This window comes from Oncorhynchus clarkii, chromosome 14 (genome assembly GCF_045791955.1).
Source record: "Oncorhynchus clarkii lewisi isolate Uvic-CL-2024 chromosome 14, UVic_Ocla_1.0, whole genome shotgun sequence".
Taxonomy (NCBI): Eukaryota; Metazoa; Chordata; class Actinopteri; order Salmoniformes; family Salmonidae; genus Oncorhynchus; species Oncorhynchus clarkii.
The window spans coordinates 31,924,357-31,950,203 of NC_092160.1; the positions used below are offsets into that span (position 1 = coordinate 31,924,357).

The window sequence follows — 25,847 nt, forward strand, 5'->3', positions numbered from 1 at the left end:
GAGAGAGAGGGGGGAGGACAGGGAGGAGAGGAGAGAGAAGAGAGAGGGGTGAGGACAGGGAGGAGAGGAGAGAGAGAGGGGGGGGTGATGACAGGGAGGAGAGGAGAGAGAAGAGAGAGGGGTGAGGACAGGGAGGAGAGGAGAGAGAAGAGAGAGGGGTGAGGACAGGGAGGAGAGGAGAGAGAAGAGAGAGATGGATGAGGACAGGGAGGAGAGGAGAGAGAGAGAGAGAGAGAGAGGGGTGATGACAGGGAGGAGAGGAGAGAGAAGAGAGAGGGATGAGGACAGGGAGGAGAGGAGAGAGAAGAGAGAGAGAGAAAGAGAGAGAGAGAGAGAGAGAGAGAAGGTGTCTGCAGTACACAGCACAACACACTAACAAGATGGCCTCTCTCTGATGGAGGCAATATACACTCCAAAATTATGGGTATTAATATGGAGTTGGTCCCTCCTTTGCTGCTATATCAGCCTCCACTCTTCTGGGAAGGCTTTAATATGGAGTTGGTCCCCCCTTTGCTGCTATATCAGCCTCCACTCTTCTGGGAAGTCATTAACATGGAGTTGGTCCCCCCTTTGCTGCTATAACAGCCTCCACTCTTCTGGGAAGTCATTAACATGGAGTTGGTCCCCCTTTGCTGCTATAACAGCCTCCACTCTTCTGGGAAGGCTTTCCACTAGATGTTGGAACATTGCTGCAGGGACTTGCTTCCATTCAGCCACAAAGCATTAGTGAGGTCGGGCACTAATTTTGGGCGATTAGGCTTGGCTCGCAGTCGGCATCCAAAAGGTGTTTGTTGGGGTTGAGGTCAGAGCACTGTGCAGGCCAGTCAAGTTCTTCCACACCGATCTCAACAAAACATTTATTTATGGGCACTTCACAATAACAGCACTTACAGTTGACCAGGGCAGCTCTAGCAGGGCAGAAATGTGTCGAACTGACTTGTTGGAAAGGTGGCATACTATGTCAAAGCCACATTGAAAGTCACTGAGCTCTTCAGTACAGGCCATTCTAGTGCCAATGTTTGTCTATGGAGATTGCATGGCTGTGTGCTCAATTTTATACACCTGTCAGCAACAGGTGTGGCTGATATAGCCGACGCCACTAATTTGAAGGGGTGTCCACATACTTTTGTATATATAGTGTACTTCAGGAGACTCCTCCCCCAGCCCAGACAGCTTTGTCGGCCTGGGCCCCAGCTGCTCCACCAACCCAGGAGTCTCCTCCCCCAGCCCAGACAGCTTGGTCGGCCTGGGCCCCAGCTGCTCCACCAACCCAGGAGTCTCCTCCCCCAGCCCAGACAGCCCGTCTCTGGGTTCCCTTACCGCTCGCTGCCACCTTCAGCTGGATCTAAATGAAATCTGGCAGAGCCATGATCAGTGGACTTCTCCCCCCAAGGAGACGCCAGAGAGACTTCATACGAGGGAGATTTTACTTCAAAGTCCCAAAGGAGGAGTCTCACATTAATCACTATTTAACCAATCACAGTAGGGCTACAATACCAGATGTGTTGTATTGGTGTAAGCCATTGACATACACAGTGGTGGAAAAAAGTACAGGATTGTTATACAAGTACTTGAGTAAAAGTAAAGATACCTTAATAGAAAATGACTCAAGTAAAAGTAAAAGTAAAAGTCACCCAGTAAAATACTACTGGAGTAAAAGTCTAGTAGTATTTGTTTTAAGTATACATAAATATAAAAAGTTAATGTAATTGCTCAAATAAACTTAAGTATAAAAAGTAAAAGTATAAATAATTTCAAATTCCTTTTATTAAGCTAAACAGATGGCACCATTTTATTTTTTATTTTTTAATTTACAGATAGCCAGGGGCAAACTCCAACACTCAGTCATCTTTACAAATAAAGCATTTGTGTTTAGTGAGTCTGCCAGATCAGAGGCCGTACCTGTCCTGCTAAACATTATTTTGGGTGTCAGGGAACTGTATGGCGTAAAAAGTACATTATCTTCTTTAGGAATGTAGTGAAGTAAAAGTTGTCAAAAATATAAATAGTAAAGTACAGATAACCCCAAAAACAACTTAAGTAGTACTTGAAAGTATTTTTTACTTAAATACTTTACACCTCTGGACATACAGGTGTAAGATACTATCAGAAAGACAATAGGAGACGTGCCATGTTTGTGAAAGGACATAAACACATTGCAGGGTTGTAATATAAACATAGTACTGTCAAACCTGCAGGGTTCACAGCCGTAGAAGGAAAAGATTAACCTCGTGTTGAACATAACCGGAACGTCTGTCTGTCGGTTGTTGTAAAGACAGAAGGTGTTCTTAACAACATAACCAGAACGTCTGTCTGTCGGTTGTTGTAAAGACAGAAGGTGTTCTTAACAACATAACCAGAACGTCTGTCTGTCGGTTGTTGTAAAGACAGAAGGTGTTCTTAACAACATAACCAGAACGTCTGTCTGTCGGTTGTTGTAAAGACAGAAGGTGTTCTTAACAACATAACCAGAACGTCTGTCTGTCGGTTGTTGTAAAGACAGAAGGTGTTCTTAACAACATAACCAGAACGTCTGTCTGTCGGTTGTTGTAAAGACAGAAGGTGTTCTTAACAACATAACCAGAACGTCTGTCTGTCGGTTGTTGTAAAGACAGAAGGTGTTCTTAACAACATAACCAGAACGTCTGTCTGTCGGTTGTTGTAAAGACAGAAGGTGTTCTTAACAACATAACCAGAACGTCTGTCTGTCGGTTGTTGTAAAGACAGAAGGTGTTCTTAACAACATAACCAGAACGTCTGTCTGTCGGTTGTTGTAAAGACATGTGCTGCTACTCTCTAGGATCAGTAGTGGGGATGTGCTGCTCCTCTGAACAGGGGGTGAGGTTTGGGCTAGGGAGGCTAGGGAGATTCTGGGGTGGAGGGTGGGCAGTGGAGGGGCTGGGTAGAGAGTTGGAAGAGGCTGGGGGGGTAGAGAGGTTAGGGTAGAAGGCAGGGGAGGGTTGTAAGTGGTTTGGGGGGTAGAGAGGTTAGGGGTAGAGGGCTAGGGAGAGTTGGAAGAGGCTGGGGGGTAGAGAGGTTAGGGGTAGAGGGCTAGGAAGAGTTGGAAGAGGCTGGGGGGTAGAGAGGTTAGGGGTAGAGAGGTTAGGGGTAGAGAGGTTAGGGGTAGAGGGCTATGAAGAGTTGGAAGAGGCTGGGGGGGTTGAGAGGTTAGGGGTAGAGAGGGGTGTGAGATGAGGAAATGTTGGACGGGCAAGGAGGCATGGCTGAGCCAAATAGGAATCCTGGCTTAATGAAGTGGTGATTAAAGAGCTCAGCCATGTGCTTCTTGTCAGTAACAACCACATCATCAATATTAAGGGACATGGGCAGCTGTGAGGAGGAGGATTTGCTGGGAGGAGAGAGAGAGTGTCAGAGCATGTCAGTCACCCCACCACTGCAATCGATAGCAGAGAATGAGAGCATCTGTCACTATAATACCACCCTCGGATCACCTCTCTCCTCTTCACAGGGACAGGGGAACGGGAGGAGGAGAGGAAGAGGAGGAGAGGGGTCAGGTGTCAGACAGATGAAGAATTGAGAGATTTAGAGGACAGGTCCTGAACCCTACTGACACACTGCTCTCTGCAATGCTTTCTCTCTCTCTGTATAGGTCTCTCTCTCTCTCTCGGTCTCTCTCTCTCTGTATCGGTCTCTCTCTCTCTCTCTGTGTCTCTCTCTCTCTCTCTCTCTCTCGGTCTCTCTCTCTCTCTGTATCGGTCTCTCTCTCTCTCTCTCTCTGTATCAGTCTCTCTCTCTCTGTATCGGTCTCTCTCTCTCTCTCTCGGTCTCGCTCTCTCTCTCTCTGTCTCTTTCTCTCTGTCTCTCTCTGTCTCTGTCTCTGTCTCTCTCTCTCTCTCTCTCTGTATCAGTCTCTCTCTCTCTCTCTCGGTCTCGCTCTCTCTCTCTCTCTCTCTCTCTCTCTCTGTATCAGTCTCTCTCTCTCTCTCTCTCTCGGTCTCTCTCTCTCTCTCTCTCTGTGTGTCTCTCTCTCTCTCTGTCTCTCTCTGTCTCTCAATTCAATTCAAGGGCTTTATTGGCATGGGAAACATGTGTTAACATTGCCAAAGCAAGTGAGGTAGATAATATATAAAGTGAATATATAAAGTGAAATAAACAATAAAAATGAACAGTAAACATTACACATACAGAAGTTTCAAAACAATAAAGACAGATAGAGACCGACAAATGTCATATTATATATATATATACAGTGTTTTAACAATGTACAAATGGTTAAAGGACACAAGATAAAATAAATAAGCATAAATATGGGTTGTATTTACAATGGTGTGTGTTCTTCACTGGTTGCCCTTTTCTCGTGGCAACAGGTCACACATCTTGCTGCTGTGATGGCACACTGTGGAATTTCTTTATTTTTTATTTTTTTACCCCTTTTTCGTGGTATCCAATTGTTGTAGTAGCTACTATCTTGTCTCATCGCTACAACTCCCGTACGAGAGACGAAGGTTGAAAGTCATGCGTCCTCCGATACACAACCCAACCAAGCCGCACTGCTTCTTAACACAGCACGCATCCAACCCGGAAGCCAGCCGCACCAATGCGCCGGAGGAAACACCGTGCACCTTGGCTAGCGCACACTGCGCCCAGCCCGCCACAGGAGTCGCTGGTGCGCGATGAGACAAGGACACCCCTACCGACCAAGCCCTCCCTAACCCGGGCGACGCTAGGCCAATTGTGCGTCGCCCCACGGACCTCCCGGTCGCGGCCGGTTACGACAGAGCCTGGGCGCGAACCCAGGAACTCTGATGGCACAGCTGGCGCTGCAGTACAGCGCCCTTAACCACTGCGCCACCCGGGAGGCACACTGTGGTATTTCACCCAGTAGATATGGGAGTTTATCAAAATTGGATTTGTTTTCGAATTCTTTGTGGATCTGTGTAATCTGAGGGAAATATGTCTCTCTAATATGGTCATACATTGGGCAGGAGGTTAGGAAGTGCAGCTCAGTTTCCACCTCATTTTGTGGGCAGTGAGCACATAGCCTGTCTTCTCTTGAGAGCCATGTCTGCCTACGGCGGCCTTTCTCAATAGCAAGGCTATGCTCACTGAGTCTGTACATAGTCAAAGCTTTCCTTAATTTTGGGTCAGTCACAGTGGTCAGGTATTCTGCCGCTGTGCACTCTCTGTGTAGAGCCAAATAGCATTCTAGTTTGCTCTGTTTTTTTGTTAATTCTTTCCAATGTGTCAAGTAATTATCTTTTTGTTTTCTCATGATTTGGTTGGGTCTAATTGTGCTGCTGTCCTGGGGCTCTGTAGGGTGTGTTTGTGTTTGTGAACAGAGCCCCAGGACCAGCTTGCTTAGGGGACTCTTCTCCAGGTTCATCTCTCTGTAGGTGATGGCTTTGTTGTGGAAGGTTTGGGAATCGCTTCCTTTTAGGTGGTTATAGAATTTAACGTCTCTTTTCTCTCTGTCTCTCTCTCTCTCTGTCTCTCTGTCTTTCTCTGTCTCGGTCTCTCTGTCTCTGTCTCTGTCTCTCTCTCTCTCTGTCTCTCTCTCTTTCTCTGTCTCTCTGTCTCTCTGTGTCTCTCTGTCTTTCTCTGTCTCGGTCTCTCTGTCTCTGTCTCTCTCTCTCTCTCTGTCGCTCTCTGTCTATATCTGTCTTTCTCTGTCTCGGTCTCTCTCTGTCTCTCTCTCTCTCTCTCTGTCTCTGTCTCTCTCTCTCTGTCTCTCTGTCTCTCTCTGTCTTTCTCTGTCTCTGTCTCTCTGTCTCTCTGTCTCTGTCTCTCTCTCTATATCTGTCTTTCTCTGTCTCGGTCTCGGTCTCTCTCTCTCTATGTCTTTCTCGGTCTTGGTCTCTCTCTCGGTCTCTCTCTCTCTGTCTCTCTCTGTCTCTCTCTCTCTGTCTCTCTCTGTCTATATCTGTCTTTCTCTGTCTCAGTCTCTCTGTGTCTGTCTCTGTCTCTCTCTCTCATTCACGCTCATTCATTGACACCCTCTGTAATTTAGAGGCAGCAGGAGCTGGTTACAACAGCATGTAATAAAACTGTGAACGGCACCATTCTTCTGCTTGCTCACAAAAGCCATTGCTCATTGGATAGTTATTAGACTTGAGATGAGTTACTGCTCACTGAGTATAGTAAGGCGGAGATAGATGTCCCAGATCAATGACCAGAAATGCAGTTATGTAATAGACGGTGTTGGATGATCTTCAATTAACACAGTGTTTTTGCTTGTTGCACAGAACAACCTACACCCACATATAGCTGCAGGGCGATCAGGAGGTGAAGATTAAACGACTTCAAACAGAAACAAGACAGCTTTAAAAGGGTGGATTTTTCTGCCTGCTTGTTTTGTTCAGGGAAACAACCCTGACCACAAAATGTGCAGCTATAAAACATGTGAATCAGTCCACACCTGACAAACGCCTTGAATAAAGACCAGGGCCATGAATTAAACACCCAGCACCTGATATTTAAAAACTAGCAGGAGGTAGCTGGCAGGAGACCCGACATTAACTCAGTTGTTTTCTCTTTCTCTGGCTAACTGTTTTCCACACAGCATGGCTAGTATGTACCAGACCTGGGATCAAATACCATTAGCTTTCCCTTCAAATACTTTAGTTGCCTGTAATTGAGCTTGGCTGTCACAATGGCGCTAACAGAATAGTCCCCAAAGTGCCAACCCGGCCTATCTGATCTGGCACGCCAGGCAGGCTCAAATCAAATCAAAGTTTATTTGTCACGTGCGCCGAATACAGTGAAATGCTAACTTACCAAGCTCTAACCAATAGTGTGTGTGTAGGTAAATAAAGAAATAAAACAAGCCTATATACAGACACCGGTTAGTCAGGCTGATTGAGGTAGTATGTAGATATGGTTAAAGTGAATATGCATATATAATAAACAGAGAGTAGCAGCAGCGTAAAAAGAGGGGTTGGGGAGGCACACAATGCAAATAGTCCGGGTAGCCATTTGATTACCTGTTCAGGAGTCTTATGGCTTGGGTGTAAAAACTGTTGAGAAGCCTTTTTGTCCTAGACTTGGCACTCCGGTACCGCTTGCCATGCGGTAGTAGAGAGAACAGTCTATGGCTGGGGTGGCTGGGGTCTTTGACAATTTTCAGTGCCTTCCTCTGACACCGCCTAGTGTAGAGGTCCTAGATGGCAGGCAGCTTTGCCCCAGTGATGTACTGGGCCGTGTGCACTACCCTCTGAAGTGCCTTGCGGTCGGAGGCCGAGCAATTGCCGTACCAGGCAGTGATGCAACCAGTCAGGATGCTCTTGATGTTGCAGCTGTAGAACCTTTTGAGGATCTCAGAACCCATGACAAATCTTTTTAGTTTCCTGAGGGGGAATAGGCTTTGTCGTACCCTCTTCAAGACTGTCTTGGTGTGTTTGGACCAATCTAGTTTGTTGTTGATGTGGACACCAAGGAATTTGAATCTCTCAACCTGCTCCCCTACAGCCCCGTCGATGAGAATGGGGACGTGCTCGGTGCTCCTTTTCCTGTAGTTATGTAATAATCTCAATCAGATGCTCAAAGTATTTGAAATGAAAATGAATACTAGTCGAACCCAGATCTGTAGGTTACATGTCCAGGCTTGTAACTGAGGCGACAGGAACCCTTAGCCTTATCATTTATCCTGGCTGAATAACTATTGTAACACGACTGAGTGAATGTCATGTATAATCACCTGGATCCAATAGATGTTGACTGAAAGGATTCCCACAAGTTACCACAACACTGGACTCATAAGATAACCGTCTCAGTGTGCTAGTGTGTCAACAACAACAGTGTGATAGTGTGTCAACAACAACAGTGTGATAGTGTGTCAACAACAGCAGTGTGATAGTGTGTCAACAACAACAGTGTGATAGTGTGTCAACAACAACAGTGTGATAGTGTGTCAACAATAACAGTGTGCTAGTGTGTCAACAACAACAGTGTGCTAGTGTGTCAACAACAACAGTGTGCTAGTGTGTCAACAACAACAGTGTGATAGTGTGTCAACAACAACAGTGTGATAGTGTGTCAACAATAACAGTGTGATAGTGTGTCAACAACAACAGTGTGATTCTGTGTCAACAACAACAGTGTGATAGTGTGTCAACAACAACAGTGTGATAGTGTGTCAACAATAACAGTGTGATAGTGTGTCAACAACAACAGTGTGATAGTGTGTCAACAACAACAGTGTGATAGTGTGTCAACAACAACAGTGTGATCGTTTGACCAGCGCATAAGCAGGATACTGAGTAGCTAGTTATTTACTCCGTGTATCGGTCGTAGCTCATTATTTATCGTGTGTATCTATATGGGTAAACATCAAACATTTCCCCGGTAGGCTGTTAATAAGGTGACGAACAGAAAACAGAGGAATACGGTTTCCCTTCACAGGTGGTGCTTTTTTCATTGGTTACATTCAATTAATTATATAAAAAAAGGTTGTCACCTTTATCTCGCTATTCATTTTCTCTACAACCTTGAGGATTGGCCCTCAGTCAGCAAAATGTCAGGACCAGTTAACATCTATTTATGTTTCTTTCTGCTGCCGGGTTTTCTTTACAAAGGCATGTGACGTTGCCTCTGTGGACTTTCAAGGTAACCTAGTGGCTGTTCTACCAACTGCAAGTCAGGGACCTGGAAGGAGGGAGATCCCAACTTACCCCCCCTATATTAAACAGAGACGTCTTCCCCGTTACTCATACCTCAACCTACCCCCCACTATATTAAACAGAGACGTATGAGTAACAGGGGAGACCCCAACCTACCCCCCTATATTAAACAGAGACGTCTTCCCCGTTACTCATACCTCAACCTAACCCCCCTATATTAAACAGAGACGTATGAGTAACGGGTAAGATCCCAACCTAACCCCCCTATATTAAACAGAGACGTCTTCTCCGTTACTCATACCTCAACCTACCCCCCACTATATTAAACAGAGACGTATGAGTAACGGGTAAGATCCCAACCTAACCCCCCTATATTAAACAGAGACGTCTTCTCCGTTACTCATACCTCAACCTAACCCCCCTATATTAAACAGAGACGTCTTCCCCGTTACTCATACCTCAACCTAACCCCCCTATATTAAACAGAGACGTATGAGTAACGGGTAAGATCCCAACCTAACCCCCCTATATTAAACAGAGACGTCTTCCCCGTTACTCATACCCCAACCTAACCCCCCTATATTAAACAGAGACGTCTTCCCCGTTACTCATACCTCAACCTACCCCCCACTATATTAAACAGAGACGTATGAGTAACGGGTAAGATCCCAACCTAACCCCCCTATATTAAACAGAGACGTATGAGTAACGGGCAAGACCCCAACCTAACCCCACTATATTAAACAGAGACGTATGAGTAACGGGCAAGACCCCAACCTAACCCCCTTATATTTAACAGAGACGTATGAGTAACGGGCAAGACCCCAACCAAACCCCACTATATTAAACAAAGACGTCTTCTCCGTTACTCATACCTCAACCTAACCCCCCTATATTAAACAGAGACGTCTTCCCCGTTACTCATACCTCAACCTAACCCCCCTATATTAAACAGAGACGTATGAGTAACGGGCAAGACCCCAACCTAACCCCACTATCTTAAACAGAGACGTATGAGTAACGGGCAAGACCCCAACCTAACCCCCCTATATTAAACAGAGACGTATGAGTAACGTGGGAGATCCCAACCTAACCCCACTATATTAAACAGAGACGTATGAGTAACAGGGGAGATCCCAACCTAACCCCACTATATTAAACAGAGACGTATGAGTAACGGGCAAGACCCCAACCTAACCCCACTATATTAAACAGAGACGTATGAGTAACGGGCAAGACCCCAACCAAACCCCACTATATTAAACAGAGACGTATGAGTAACGGGCAAGACCCCAACCTAACCCTCCTGAGTGGCGCAGCAGTGTTCTAAGCCACTGCATCTTAGTGCTAGAGGCGTCACTACAGACCCTGGTTCGATTTCAGGCTGTATCACAACTGGATGTGATTGGGAGTCCCATAGGGCGGTGCACAATTGGCCCAGTGTCGTCTGGATTAGGATTTGGCTGGGATAGGCCGTCATTGTAAATAAGAATTTGTTCTTAACTGACTTGCCTAGATAAATAAAATAATATATTAAACGGGGATGTATGAGTAATGGGGAAGATCCCAATGTAACCCAACTACATTGAACATCATGAGCATGAGCTGTGCAGATATGTGTGCCAGTATCTGAAACTGGGCCATCTGTACACTAAAACAATTGTGCTGAGACTCTGGTCACCCATGAGATAAGATGGCTGTTGTCCAATAGGCCTAACTATAAAGCACAACCACATCTCCAAAAAGGAAACACCTAGAACAAAACATTATTGAGCTCGGGACTGTATGGCTGCATTTACACAGGCAGCCCAATTCTGATTTGCCCAATTATAGGCCTAAGATCTGATCTGGTAAAAGACCAATAATTGGGCAAAAGATCAGAATTGGTCTGTCTGTTTAAATGTAGCCTATTAGGGACACAACCCAGCCTGAGAGAGTTTAGATAATGGGTGATAGTTCTGGTAACCCATGAGATGAGCTGTCAGAACACCGTGGTGTGGTCCAGTAATGATGGCTCAAGAACATGGCTGAGACATCACCACTCTTTCCGAGGGTCACCGAGCAGATTATGGGAACATTGAGTCGGGTGACCCTCGTCTTTTTACTATTTATACAGAACGTTATTGGGGACACAGCCCAGACCCAGTGAATCAGTAGGTGATAGTTTTGGTCACACATGAGATGGCAGAACTAAATGCTGTGGCCTAGTAATTAAAAAACACAACACCCCAAATATAATCACTACGGGCACAGGACTATGGGTCCTTTATTGAGGACAGTCCAGATTGAGTAAACTAATGTGAATGGGTGATATTTCTGTTCACTCATGAGATAGCAGAACAATCTGGCCTAGTAATTAAAAAATACCCCAAACCTCATACATCACCACTGGGTCGTGTTCCTTAGGCACCAAATGTAAGAATGGACTGAAACAGGGAGGGATGATCTGAACATGTCCGTTAAGAAATGCTTGTTTACCTTTGCAACATGTTTTGCTACAGTGTGCCCTGATAAATACAACCCTGTTCTAATGGGTACAAGATTGTGTATGCTTCCCAAATGTCACCCTATTCCCTGTATAGTGCACTGCTTTTCACCACAGCTCTATGGGGTCCTGGTCAGAAGTAGTGCACTATATAGGGAACAGGGTGTCATTTGGGCCTCTATCAGGGTCCCAGCACAGATAGTTAGTGTGTGAGTGGGTGACCCTCTTTTTAATCACATTTCCTAAAATAGCCTGGCCTGCTGTGTCTATTCTCTGTGGGAAACTGAGCCATTGAGATGGGCGAAAGAATGAAAGCAGAGCTTGTTTTGGTGAATCTGCCCAGCAGTGAACCTTGGGGTTGAGGATATGTGGAGGTGTGTGTGTATGTGTGTGTGTGTGTGTGTGTGTGTGTGTGTGTGTGTGTGTGTGTGTGTGTGTGTGTGTGTGTGTGTGTGTGTGTGTGTGTGTGTGTGTGTGTGTGTGTGTGTGTGTGTGTGTGTGTCCACCCTGATGGGCCTGAACAAAGATAAAAACATGTCAGATAGAATTGCTGCAGACACTGCCCATTACCCATGACATCATTCCCCGGCCCTAGCTGCGTTAGGCGATGACTAACCAGCACAACAGAGCCGAGGGGAAAGAGAGGGATGGAGGGAGGGGTGTGGAATGAAAAAAAGGGGGGACAAACACACAAACTGGATGCGGCTATGCATGCTCTGAGAACACAGAGGGGACTAGAGAGGACCAGACATGACCAATGGTGTCGGCCCTGTTCCCATAGAGCGGCTCTGGGAAGAAAGAGCGGTGCAGAGTCCCCCTTTCCAACGACTTCAAGCAGGGCAGAATGTAGAATGGGAAGTCAATCTCTCACATCAGGTCTCAACGTCCTTCAGGATCTCTCTAGACATGTCAGTCAGCTGGAGAGGCTAGAGGAAAGGGGAGGGGCTTTTCATTTCCATGGTAAAGAGGATGATGGAGAGTGGGGATACAGGAAAGGGAACAGGTTTAAGAGAGAGAAATAGAAAGTAAGAGAGAGAGTGAGATGACATGTTACAGGGCCTCTCGTACAAAAAATTAAGTATTTACAAAAGTTATAGCCTTGTTAAACTGCTTATTTTTGTCAGTAACTTATTCACACGTCACTTTCTCCAAAGATAGTTGACTCTGTACAAATGTTTTATTTAAAAAAAATATTTATTTAACTAGGCAAGTCAGTTAAGAACAAATTCTTATTTACAATGACAGCCTACACCGCCCAAACCCTAACCCGGACGACACCCGAGTGGTGCAGCGGTCTTTTTTATTTATTACAGAATAGAAAGTTTGAAAAACAAAGATGACATGGTTATGCATGTCTGGTTATACATAGCTGTGTGTGATTGGATAATAATAAACATCTAAGGTATAATAATAATAATAATAAAAGTAATAATAATAACAGGCTGTGCATTACAATTTTGCAGAGTTTACATCAGGGGTGTCAATCTCATTCCATGTAGGGCCTGCAGGTTTTTGTTTTTTCCTTTCAATTAAGACCTAGACAACCATGTGTGGGGAGTTCCTTATTATTAGTGACCTTCATTCATCAAATAAGTAAAACGGAGGAGCAACCGCCTGCACTCTCGGACTTCCGTGAAATGAGTTTGACACCTGTCCTTTACCTCCTCCAAATGTCTGTACAACGAATCAAAGATATGTGGCGACTGCCCCCTGTTGGTCGTGGTTCAAAAATGAAAGGTGCCTAAAGTCGGCGGTTCTCATTTTGTCAAGGTGTGCACTGTCACTGCACATTACGTACTATTTAGTTAGTTGTACATGGACACAACAATTATCAAACAGGGGGTATAGGAAAATGAAGGATATGCATCCATTGTTTAATCATTGTGCAACGAGAAAGATGTTGACCACAGATGTGAATGGTCGTGCCCCGCCTTCCTACCCAGACAAGTGTAAATTATTTATAGTTAGCCATCAAACACTCGTCATATGTATTTTTCTGTCTTTCAATCAATGTCATAACAACTCAGCCTTTCCATCTGCTAACTGCTTTGGTTCATCTTCACTACCCTCTATTTTCAACCTTCAGAACATTCGTGTCACTCTTCGACTTGCCGCAGTGCACATGTGGGGAATGATGCACCACCAAATCTCTGTATCCATCCGCGCAAAAATAATTATTTACAAAATGTTTGCATATACTCGATTTTAAAACGTCGGGTGTGTTCCCTTTGAATAATTAATTAATATTAATTACGCTCATTGGACCACACACCACCACGCTCATTTTCTGTACAGTTTGTAGATTTATTATTTTTCGTTGGATCTATATTCTGGCAACAAACAAAAAAATCCCTGGCTGAGGCTCATTCGCCATTTTATGACTCGGGAGTCGCTTTGTTCAAGTCGAACCTGCGCTTCATGATTGTGAATTTGAAGTAAATTTAGAGCTAGGCTGATTGCGAGAAGTTATATCGGCAAGGACGGCAAATAGCATAGGAACTAGCCATCTGAAAATAGTGACATTCTTCTTGACTAGCTAGCGTTGACTATGTGGTTAGCATAGCTAGGCTAACAGCTTTAGCAAGCAACGGCTCAAGAAACTTCGATCAATCGACGAAATTAAATTCTCTTAATTTGATATTATCAAACTACAACACTGACGACCACCGTGCAAGACTCGAAGACCGAGGAGATGGCGAGCTCCGTGGGAAATGTGGCTGACAGCACAGGTAGAGCTCGCCTCAGTTAGCATTAGCTCTCTAGTTAGCTTCCTCGCTAGCATGACACGAGCCTATGCTAACATCTTGCAGAACCATTTTTTTGTGCCAGCGTGTAACTAATCCAAATGTTGCGCCATCTTCAATTATAGTGTCAACTCAAATTGTATTGGTCACATACACATATTTATCAGATGGTATTGCGGGTGTAGTGAAGTGCTTGTGTTCCTAGCTCCAACAGTGCAGTAAATTATCTAACAAGTCACAACAAGACACACATCTAAAATAATGGAATTAAGAAATATATAAATATTAGGAAGAGTAATGTCGGATTGGCATTGACTACAGTAGAATACAGTATAAATGAGGAGTAAAGCTATTTGTAAACATTATTAAAGTGACTAGTGTTCCATTATTAAAGTGGCCAGTGATTCCATGTCTATAGGGGAGCAGCCTCTAAGGTGTAGGGTTGAGTAGCCGGTTAGTGATGGCTATTTAACAGTCTGATGGCCTTGAGATAGAAGCTGTTTTTCAGTCTCTCAGTCCCAGCTTTGACGCACCTGTACTGACCTCTCCTTCTGGATGATAGCGGGGAGAACAGGCAGTGGCTCGGGTGGTTTTTGGCCTTCCTGTGACATCGGGTGCTGTAGGTGTACCACCCTCTGGAGAGCCCTGCTGTTGCGCGCGGCGATACAGCCCGAAAGGGTACCCTCAATTTTAAATCTGTAAACGTTTGGGGGTCTTAGGGACCAAGTCGAATTTCTTCAGCCTCTTGATGTTGAAGAGATGCTTTTGCGCCTATTTCACCTCACTGTCTGTGGGTGGACCATTTCTGATTGTCAGTGACCCAGAGGAACTTAAAGCTTAACCTCCACTGTGGTCCCGTCGATGTGGATAGGGGTGTGCTCCCTCTGCGGTTTCCTGGTGTCAGCCAGGTGTGGCTATGTAGCGATCTGTTGTGTAAACACACTAAATGGATCAGCTATGTAGATAAACCCGCCAGACATGAAGACTGAAATATGTTATTGTATTGGCCAACTTGAACATAATCCCGCAAGACAACTTTCGTTTTATTTTCTTGATGTCTTCCCTAACGTTTGATACAATACAATTTAGCTAGCTAACTTGTTGGTCCTGTGTGTATTGACTGTGATTGTGCTGGGTCTGTTTTCCTTTTAGGCATGCATCAAACGTTAGTTACCCAGATGTTGATGGGGTTGTATTTGTCCGCCATCTAGCGTCCATTTGTAAACCGTCACCTTACGTTTCATCCAGCAATGTACTTTGGTCCGTTTTCATTTCATCGCACAACATTGCGTTTTTCATACCATTTCATGTCAGACAGTTCTAACTAGCTAATGGTAATACTTATCTCTTCATGATAAGGGCGCAGATGACTAGCTAACGTTAGTTAAAATCCTAATAATTCACTTACTATGTTTCTTCAGCTCCTGTTATCCAGCTAACAGCAGCTAATCATCTAGCTAGTTGTCTTTCAAAGGAAGAATGACAGTTGAATTCTTGAGCTCATAAAACAGAATAACAGTAGCAACCTGGCCTATGGTCACACATTTAGTCTCTAAAACTCATACCCTGTGATTGACAGTTAATCCCTACACAACTTTTTTTTATTCAACTATTGATTAATATACTTCAGTGCAATTATGTATCAACCAAAGGCATTTATCAATTATAAATAGTCTGATTTATGAATTCTCCAGTACTTTTATCTCGTTTATTATTTTGTCTCTGTCCTCGTGTTCTTCCATCACCTCTAACGTGTTGTTTCCCCCCTCCTCGGGTTGTTGGGTGTTGGTGCTACAGAACCGACAAAACAACGTATGCTTTCCTTCCAAGGGTTGGCCGAGCTGGCGCACAGGGAGTACCAGTCGGGTGACTTTGAGGCTGCCGAGCGCCACTGTATGCAGCTGTGGAGGCAGGAGCCCGACAACACGGGCGTGCTACTGTTGCTCTCCTCCATCCACTTCCAGTGTCGCAGGCTCGACAGGTGAGGTGGGGGGAGAGTGAAAGACCTGGAGGTCAGGGGTCAGCTCACTGAAGTCAGTCTACATGGTCTGGAGAGGATACTGGGCCCGCTGTGACTGGCTGGGACTGTAATACACTGGCTGCCGACAGTTCATACTACTACGACACATCTGTGGGGGTGTGGCTTGTCTGTTAGGGATCTCCCTACATGTTCTATTGACCTCTTTTCCCACTCTGACATGACTCTTTTTACAGTGGTGGTGGTGGTGGCTGTTTTCTCTTACAGGTGTTAGGTTTGATCTGTCTGTTTTTCCCAGGTGTCTTGGGTTGTTCCTCTGTCACTATGTATAATAAGCACAAGGAAGTTATTTGTTGTGAAATTTGAATTAAATTTAAGTTGAACCCCCACACACAACTATTCTAGTTGTCCCACTATCTCACAGAACACAACACACTAGCTAGTGTGCTAAATGAGATCTCCCATTGACTGACTTAAGTATCACTATTGGACCACACAGCACCACATCTCTCCAACCCAGTACTACCACACACCCTACCAGCCTCGTGACCCCCTCCACTCATCTGTCCCTCCAGGTCTGCCCACTTTAGCACCTTGGCCATCAAGCAGAACCCTATGCTTGCTGAGGCCTACTCCAACCTGGGCAACGTGTACAAGGAGCGCGGCCAGTTGCAGGAGGCTATAGAGCACTACCGCCACGCCCTGCGGCTGAAACCAGACTTCATCGACGGGTACATCAACCTGGCAGCAGCCCTGGTGGCAGCGGGGGACATGGAGGGAGCAGTCCAGGCCTACGTCTCAGCCCTACAGTACAACCCTGTGAGTAGACCTTGGGCCCAATTCATGTACCCCATCATAAACCATCAGCCCAGCACAAAACCCAATGTTTTGGTGTTCTGCCAAACCTTTATGCTGAACAGGTCTGACACCCGTCCCCCCCTGTCCCCCGTCCCCCAAGCTACCCCAATCTGATATCTATTCTAGTATCCTACCCAGACATTTGATGATCACTTGTAGATCTCAGACTGTAACATGTGTTAGTCAGTCTAGTAGTCCATTTCTGGTTTGGAGCTCTAATCTCTTGTTTGTTTCCCGTCCCTCAGGATCTGTACTGTGTCCGTAGCGACCTGGGGAACTTGCTCAAAGCCCTCGGGCGTTTGGAAGAGGCTAAGGTATGTTCGAGGGGCTTGACACCAGCACAGCTTTTTGCTTATCTTTTGTTTGTTTAAAAATTTACTTTGTTCTTTGATTTCTTTGTAAGATGTTTTGTCAGTTATATCCCCCCCGCCCCCCTTTGAGCCCGATGGCCGAAGTTGTCCCCGTCTCTTCCCCCTCACTCAGACTTTTCACTCAATCACTTGAGTGTGATTTTTCTCTATCCCTGATGCCATCTAAGGCCCTTCTCTACCCCCCCACTACGCCCTGCTCTGGGCAGGCCCCCCACTGGCTCTGGGCAGGACCCACGCTCTGGCAAGCACCCACTGGCTCTGGGAAGGCCCTACCCCCCCACTACACCCTGGCTCTGGGCAGGCCCCACGCTCTGGCAAGCCCCCCCCCCCCCCCTCCCACTGGCTCTGGGCAGGCCCCATACCCCCGTTATACCCTGGCTCTGGGCAGGCCCCATACCCCTCCTCCCCCAGATTCCCCCTCCCTCTTATGAGGCTAATAATGTTGCTTTATTTTGAAGGGAGAGGGGGTATTTTCTACACCCCCAACCCATTAAACCCTCCTTTTCTTTCTATTACGGATTTGAGACGGCTTTATACTTGAGCCCAGGTAGAATAGTCATCTTCATTCTCACTCCACCTGCACACAATCCCCCTGCTCTCTCTCTTTAGTCCCACAATGCTCTTCTCGCTGACCTCTCCACCTCCGGTCAGCCCCCCTCCCCTCACAGGAAGAAAGGCTGGGCTTTACAAATTGGTAGCAGTAATTATGGTTCTGATATGGATATTTTATAAACACATAAAACAATAAAGTAAACAAAGGTGGTTTTGGAGGGATAATGCTGGCTCGGTCTTGGAAGGATAAATGAACTGATTAAGTTAGTTAATCTCTTTGCAATGCAAAAGATAAGATGGCCTCTAACCAAACCACATCACTCCAGTTATTTAACAAAAAAATGGACCACCCCACCACCCAATCCAGTTGTACCACTACCCCCTACCCATGCAGATTTGCTAGTCTTCTTGTATCTTATGGGGTGCCCTCTGACACCTTTATCTACTCTTAAGCCATTTTATGTCTATCCCATCTCCCTGATATGATATCTGTACCTTCCCTGGGTTGGGTGAAAGCTGGAGTTGACATCTTGCTAGGTGACCTGGTGCCAGGCCATCTTATTTGGTGCCAGAAGGGGGAGGAGCTCCAGGGAGCTGCCAGCTCATCGCCGGGCCAGCCCCCCTGCACTGTTGCTCCTTCCCCCCGCGCGCTCGCTAGGGCCGGTGGAGTGTGCGCGCTAAGAGCTGCCTTCCTGACACCCCAGCTACGCCCCCAAGCTGACAGCTCCCTGCTGTCTTAGAGTGGGTAGATAGAACAGTCAGGACTGTACCACGTTTTCATACTGTCACACACACCCCTCCTTACAAGAGCCTAGTATCTTCCGTTGCTGCGTCAGGCAGACAGCTCACAAACTGCACTCCGCCGCCCGCGTTCAGTTGGCTTGGGTAGAGAGAAACACGCATGCGCAGCAACCAGCGCTGACCTCTTTATTTCAGAGCTACCTATGGAGGCTTCTAGATGCCCAAACATTACACACTGAGGCTTTTCTTCTCACTCCCCATTGGCCAGGATTCAAGCACAACAGGACAAAGAAAAAGCCAACCCTTCAAAAAAACCAACCTTTTTGAAGAAGAGGTTGAAGGAAAAGCGTATGCTATGACATATTATTCCCAAAGAAATGTCATCAGCTCATTTGATGAAGATCAAGCTAGTTATCCTCCCTCCTTTCTCCTAGCTTGGCCAAACTATTAATATTATGAAACGTGTTATCAAAGCCTTTCTTCCCTCCTGCCCCCCCCACCCTCCCCTCTTGAAACATCCATTATTTTTCTTAGAAAATACAGTAAACGTTGCATGAGTGTAAACAGCAGGTTGTCTTCTGTAGTGTTTTTTTTTAAATACGTTTTAATTACTTTCCATATGAGAATTAAAATAATTGTGTATTGTTTTGCGGAACTTTTACTAACGCTCTTGTTTTATTTTGTCTCTTGGTTTTTTTTTTCCACGACTGATGATGTTATTTAGAAGGTTGTTTCAGGTGGGTGATGACATTACTCCTGCTACCGTACCCTAGGTGCCCTGGCTGAAACATGGATCACTAGGGCAGCATCAGTCCTCAACCACCAGCTGCTGAGGTTGCCGCCCGCCCCTCTGACAAACAATATGGTAACGGGTTTGTAACTGCCAGCGAGAGAGAAACCATGAACTACTACGTTATGCCTGAGCAAGAAGCTCCTCTGTCTTGTGGCAGAGACTCTGAAGAGCAGAGAAACAAAACAAGAAAAGTTAAACAAACAAAAACACACAAAAAAAGAAGTACAGTAAGCATTCCTTTTTTAAATGTCTTAAATTACCATAACGACCAAAACGTATATATCAGTAAATAAAATAAAAACATGGCAAAAATGGAAGCAATTAGCGGGGAAAATATAAAATCCTGAGTAAGAACCTCTAACTTGTTGTCCTGTTGATGTAGTTTTTTTCCTTCTTGGTTTTGGAGCTGCAGCGTTCTGCAGATGATGCAGACTGCGCTGTGAGTGTGCAGTAACGCAGGGGCTGCGCAGCGAACAAGGCAACCAAGGCCAAGAAAGCATCAGGCACAAAGCTCCCCTCCCCTCCTCCCCCCCCGGCCTGCTGGGTACAGACCCCCCCCTCCCCCCGACGCCCTCTGTCAGCCTGGCACCCAGCGTACCCCCAGCCTCCCAAGAGGACACCATTGGCTTGCTTAAACAACACCTCTATTTCCCCATTGCCCTGCAGAACAGCCCCTGGGCTCTGGTGGTAGATCAGCTCTCCTATCCTTCTCTTAGGGCATCAGACAATTGGCCGTCTTGATGCCCCATAACTTCCAAAACTCCCCTTCTCTATATTCCCCCTCTTATCTAACCAGCCGCTTGGCTGTGGTCTCCAGGTCCTCTAACCCCAACCCCGTCCCCTGCCACTCGTTGGTCCTGAAAGGCATTGTGGGTACAGAGAGTGTGGCAGTCTAGGTAAGCAGGGCGTCTCCCGGGGCTCCGGGTCTGCAGCCAGTCCGCAACGCGGCCGGGTTCAGCGAGCGCAGCGGCGGCAAACATCGACCTCTTGTTGCTAAGCAGCAGCAAGGTCGGCAGTGGCGGTGTGCGTGGTGATGTGATTGTAGCCAAACACACACCTAGGACATGCCCCACCCACGTAGCTTTTTGTGCGCAAGCATTACAGGGACCTCCACCTGCACGCAGCACCCGCCATTCAAGGTTGTGAGATACCACTAGTTACTATAGTCAGCTGTCAAATAGACTGCAACCAACATAGAAGTTACTGGTTGTGTTATGAATTTGAATATCATTTAGGTATTTCCCTTGACATTAGCATCTTATTATCGGCTGTACATTACATAGTAAAGCAGAGAAGGCTCGTCAACGTTTCTGTTCCTCGTCTTGTGAGAAGGAGGCCATGATAACTGCAGAATGTCGGTCTGCGTGTGGGTGCTGGTTGGATCTGCGCAGCGTAGGAATAAGCAAGGCAGCTTAGCGCCGCAGATTTCAGCGCAGGCGAGTCCATGCTGCACACTCACTTTTTGCTTTGGTTGAGAACGGTCACTAATTCTGTATCCTCTGCCCCTTTTTGTTTTTCTTCCTGTTTTTATTCTCTTATCTTTATTTTACAACCTTTCCTCCTACCTCTACCACTGCTCCCGCTCTTCTTTTCCTCTACCGCTACTCTTCCTCTCCTCTTCCTCTGGTTTTGATTGTTAACCCATTTGAAGGCGTGTTACCTGAAGGCTATTGAGACTCAGCCCAACTTTGCGGTGGCTTGGAGCAACCTGGGCTGTGTGTTCAACGCCCAGGGAGAGATATGGTTGGCCATACACCACTTTGAGAAGGTGAGACTTTTCTACACAGCCGATGATGTAAAAACAAAAGACAGGCCAGGATAGTCTGACTGACTAAGGGTTCATGTCTGGGTTGAAAAGTTTGATAATTCACAAACAATACTATTCATGTCTGAACTTTTTATGTACCGTCCTAGTAGAGTGTACACCAGTGAACAGGGAAAGGACAGTACACAGTGAAGGGGATTTTTGGCTGAACAAAATTAAACACCAATGCTGGATCTATTCAATCGCAAATCTGGTTTAATACAAGTTGCAACAAGAGCAGAGGAAATGTCTAACTTGGCCTTCGACCAGAGATGCCCCTTATGACGTTGTTTTTCCCATTAAGCCAAAACAACGTCAGCTGCAATCAGTGTCCTTGGACCTGCAGTCTGGCGTCAGGCCCTATCAACAGATATGAGTAACATCCAGAATCGCATCTAGTGACCAACCCGTGACATCAATGGAACGCTTGAAATCATGTGGATTACATAATGAGAACATATATAAATATGCAGAGCATTGTGTTAATTATGCTTAACTGAATATTAACTTAAATAGTCCACATTACAACTGGTGTTTGGAGGAAATGTTTAACACACTTCTACTACAGTATATGCTGTTCGTTGTGTATGATGTATGGATTTATGGGTATTTGTCAGGCTGTGACTCTGGATCCCAACTTCCTGGATGCCTACATCAACTTGGGCAACGTTCTGAAAGAGGCTCGCATCTTTGACAGGTCAGTGACTGTTCCCATGGTATAACCAGTTAAACCTGAAGACACTCCCTTGTTCGTGTCATTTTATAATTCTAATCATCTAATAATTCCAAACACCACCCTATTCCCTGTGTAGTGCACTACTCTTGACCAGGGCCAATAGGGCTCCAGTCAAAAATGGCACTATATAAGTAATAGGGTGCCGTTTCGGCCGTAGCCTAGGTATGACGTTCTGACACCTTGTAATTACATTTGAAGAAAGTCAAACACAGAGAATCATGCACATGAAAGTAGCAGTAGTAGTAGCAGCAGTACGCAAACCCAATGTTTTTGTTGCGAGTAGAGCGCATGTCGAGCCTTGGTGCTGGTTTGTATGGGAAGTTTAGTATCTTGTCGGTAAGTCAAATAAAATAAAACATGTTTTTATGTAGATTGATGGATAGTATAAATAGTACATACTCTGACGTTGTGTGGTATTTATTTAACCTTTTTTATTGAAAGCTGCAATATGTAACTCTGGGCGACCGGACCATGTTCACACAGAAATGTGAGTTATAGATCTGTCGTTCTCATTGAAAGCAAGTCTAAGAAGCAGTAGATCTACAGTGGCTTGTGAAAGTCTTTACTCCCACCGTTTTTCCTATTTTGTTGCCTTGGAATTAAAAACAGATGTTCGGGGGGGGGGTTTGTATCATTTTATTTACTCAACATGCCTACCACTTTGAAGATGCAAAATATTTTTTATTGTAAAACAAACAAAGACAAAACAGAACTTGACCTTGCATAACTATCCCCCCCCCCAAAAAAAGTCAATTGTATTATTTTTTTCACCTTTATTTTACCAGGTAGGTTAGTTGAGAACAAGTTCTCATTTACAACTGCGACCTGGCCAAGATAAAGCAGTGCGACACAAACGACAAGAGTTACACATGGAATAAACAAGCAGACAGTCAATAACACAATAGAAAAAAATAGTCTATATACAGTGTGTGCAAATGGTGTGAGAAGTTAAGGCAAATAGGCCATAGTAGCAAGTAATTACAATTTAGAAAATTAACACTGGAGTTTTAGATATGCAGATGACGATGTGCAAGTAGAATACTGGTGTGCAAAAGAGCAGAAAAGTACGATATAAGTACGATGAAAAAACGATATGGGGATGAGGTAGGTAGATTAGATGGGCTATGTACAGCTGCAGCGATCGGTTAGCTGCTCGGATAGCTGATGTTTAAAGTTAGTGAGGGAAATAGAAGTCTCCAGCTTCAGCTATCTTTGCAATTTGTTCCAGTCAATGGCAGCAGAGAACTGGAAGGAAAGGCGGCCAAAGGAAGTGTTGGGTTTGGGGATGACCAGTGAGATATACCTGCTGGAGCGCGTGTTACGGGTGGGTGTTGTTATCGTGACCGGTGAGCTGAGATAAGGCGGAGCTTTACCTAGCATAGACTTATAGATGACCTAGATTGTGGGTCTGGTGAAGAATATGTAGCGAGGGCCAGCTGATTTGGAGCATACAGGTTGCAGTGGTGGGTGGTATATGGGGCTTTGGTGACAAAACGGATTGCACTGTGATGGACTGCATCCAGTTTGCTGAGTAGAGTGTTGGAGGCTATTTTGTAAATGACATCGCCAAAGTTTGTAGAGCCACCTTCTGCAGCAATTACAGCTGCAAGTCTCTTGGGGTATGTATATAAGCTTGGCACATCTAGCCACTGGGATTTTTGCCCATTCCTCAAGGCAAAACTGTTCCAGCTCCTTCAAGTTGGATGGATTCCGCTGGTGTACAGCAATCTTTAAGTCATACCACAGATTCTCAATTGGATTGAGGTCTGGGCTTTGACTAGGCCTTTCAAAGACATTTAAATGTTTCCCCATAAACCACTTGAGTGTTGCTTTAGCAGTATGCTTAGGGTCATTGTCCTGCTGGAAGGTGAACCTCCGTCCCAGTCTCAAATCTCTTGAAGACTGAAACAAGTTTCCCTCAAGAATTTCCCAGTATTTAGCACCATCCATCATTCCTTAAATTCTGACCAGTTTCCCAGGCCCTGTCGATGGAAAAACATCATGATGTTCTCGGGGTGATGAGAGGTGTTGGGTTTGCGACAGACATAGCGTTATCCTTGATGGCCAAAAAGCTCAATTTTAGTCTCTTCTAACCAGAGTACCTTCTTCCATATGTTTGCGGAGTCTCGCATGCCTTTTGGCGAACACCAAACGTGTTTGCTTATTTCTTTTCTTTAAGCAATGACTTTTTTTCTGGCCACTCTTCTGTAAAGCCCAGCTCTGTGGAGTGTGCGGCTTAAAGTGGTCCTATGGACAGATACTCCAATCTCCGCTGTAGAGCTTTGCAGCTCCTTCAGGATTATCTTTGGTCTCTTTGTTGCCTCTCTGATTAATGCCCTCCTTGCCTGTTCCACGTGTTTTGGTGGGCGGCCCTCTCTTGGCAGGTTTGTTGTGGTGCCGTATTCTTTCCATTTTTAAATAATGGATTTAATGGTGCTCTGTGGGATGTTCAGTTTCTGATATTTATTTTATAACCCAACCCTGATCTGTACTTCTCCACAACTTTGTCCCTGGCCTGTTTGGAGAGCTCCTTGGTCTTTATGGTGCTGCTTGCTTGGTTGTGCCCCTTGCTGAGTCGTTTTGCAGACTCTGGGGCCTTTCAGAACAGGTGTATAAACTTAGCAAAACAAAAATGAACGTCCCTTTTTCAGGACCCTGTCTTTCAAAGATCATTTGTAAAAATCCAAATAACTTCACAGATCTTCATTGTAAAGGGTTTGAACACTGTTTCCCATGCTTGTTCAATGACCCATAAACAATTATGAACATGCACCTGTGGAACGGTCGTTAAGACACTAACAGCTTACAGACGGTAGGCAATTAAGGTCACAGTTATGAAAACTTAGGACACTGAAGAGGCCTTTCTACTGACTCTGGAAAAACACCAAAAGAAAGATGTCCCGGGTCCCTGCTCATCTGTGTGAACGTGCCTTAGGCATGCTGCAAGGAGGCATGGGGACTGCAGATGTGGCCAGGGCAATTTATTTGCAATGTCCGTACTGTGAGACGCCTAAGACAGCGCTGCAGGGAGACAGGACGTACAGCTGTACCTCGCAGGTACAGACCACGTGTAACAACACCTGCACATGATCGATACATCCGAACATCACACCTGCGGGACAGGTACAGGATGGCAACAACTGCCTGAGTTATACCAGGAACGCACAATCCCTCAGTCAGTGCCTAGACTGTCAGCAATAGGCTGAGAGAGGCTGGACTGAGGGATTGTAGGCCTGTTGTAAGGCAGGTCCTCACCAGACATCACCGGCAACAACGTCACCTATGGGCACAAACCCACCTTCGCTGGACCAGACAGGACTGGTACGTCTGGGACCTGTTGGATCGGAGGGTGAGGGCTAGGGCCATTCCCCACAGAAATGTCTGGGAACTTGCAGGGGCCTTGGTGGAAGAGTGGGGTAACATCTCACAATAAGAACTGGCAGTACTTAATGCAGCTGGTGGCCACACCATATACTGACTGTTGCTTTTGATTTTTTTCACTTCACCAATTTGGACAGTTTTGTCTCTGTCCATTTACATGAAATCCAAATAAAAATCAATTTCAATTACAGGTTTTAATGCAACAAACTAGGAAGGCGCTGTATGTGTGCTATTTTTATACTTCTCGTGCTTATGGTTTTGTACACCAGCTGAAAATAGTATTTTTGGTTATGGAAAATACATTTCACAGCGGTTTAGATGGTGTAATGATTCTCTGGCTTGTTTTGTCACAAACTGAAATTAGGGGAACTATTATCATTTCAGCAACCAGGATATGGCAGAGCGATTTCTGCATATTGCACCTTTAACTTCTGAACTCAATGGGACTTTTTGGTTACGTTTTTAATGTCACATGCACAAGTACAGTGAAAGGCATTTCTTGCAAGCTCTAACCCCAACTATGCCGTAATCAATAGCAATGTCATACTAAAAATACCAAGGTAGAACAGAACAAAAACCCACAAGATATAAAATAAGAATTAACATGATGAAGTACATATACTATATACAAGGTCTGTTCCACTACCATATTTACAATGTGCAGGGATACTGGATCGATACTATATGTACAGTGGGGAGAACAAGTATTTGATACACTGCCGATTTTGCAGGTTTTCCTACTTACAAAGCATGTAGAGGTCTGTAATTTTTATCATAGGTACACTTCAACTGTGAGAGACGGCATCTAAAACAAAAATGCAGAAAATC

General features: G+C 45.4%; 1 protein-coding gene across 15 annotated transcripts in view; it reads left to right on the top strand.

The window, feature by feature from the left end:
* Positions 1-13,413: 13,413 nt before the first annotated feature.
* The window catches only part of LOC139366522 (UDP-N-acetylglucosamine--peptide N-acetylglucosaminyltransferase 110 kDa subunit), a 36,090-nt gene continuing 23,656 nt past the window's right edge, over positions 13,414-25,847 (top strand). For 4 of the 15 annotated variants that reach the window (XM_071104109.1, XM_071104111.1, XM_071104110.1 and 1 more), the window contains exons 1-6: positions 13,415-13,790; positions 15,603-15,786; positions 16,359-16,602; positions 16,887-16,955; positions 20,750-20,866; positions 21,520-21,599. In XM_071104109.1, the coding sequence (XP_070960210.1) occupies positions 13,754-13,790; positions 15,603-15,786; positions 16,359-16,602; positions 16,887-16,955; positions 20,750-20,866; positions 21,520-21,599 (731 nt within the window). In that variant the 5' untranslated portion in view covers positions 13,415-13,753. Of the gene's footprint in view, positions 13,791-15,602; positions 15,787-16,358; positions 16,603-16,886; positions 16,956-19,029; positions 19,326-20,749; positions 20,867-21,519; positions 21,600-25,847 lie in introns of those variants that run through there. The other 11 variants (XM_071104103.1, XM_071104105.1, XM_071104104.1 and 8 more) reach the window with 7 other exon arrangements.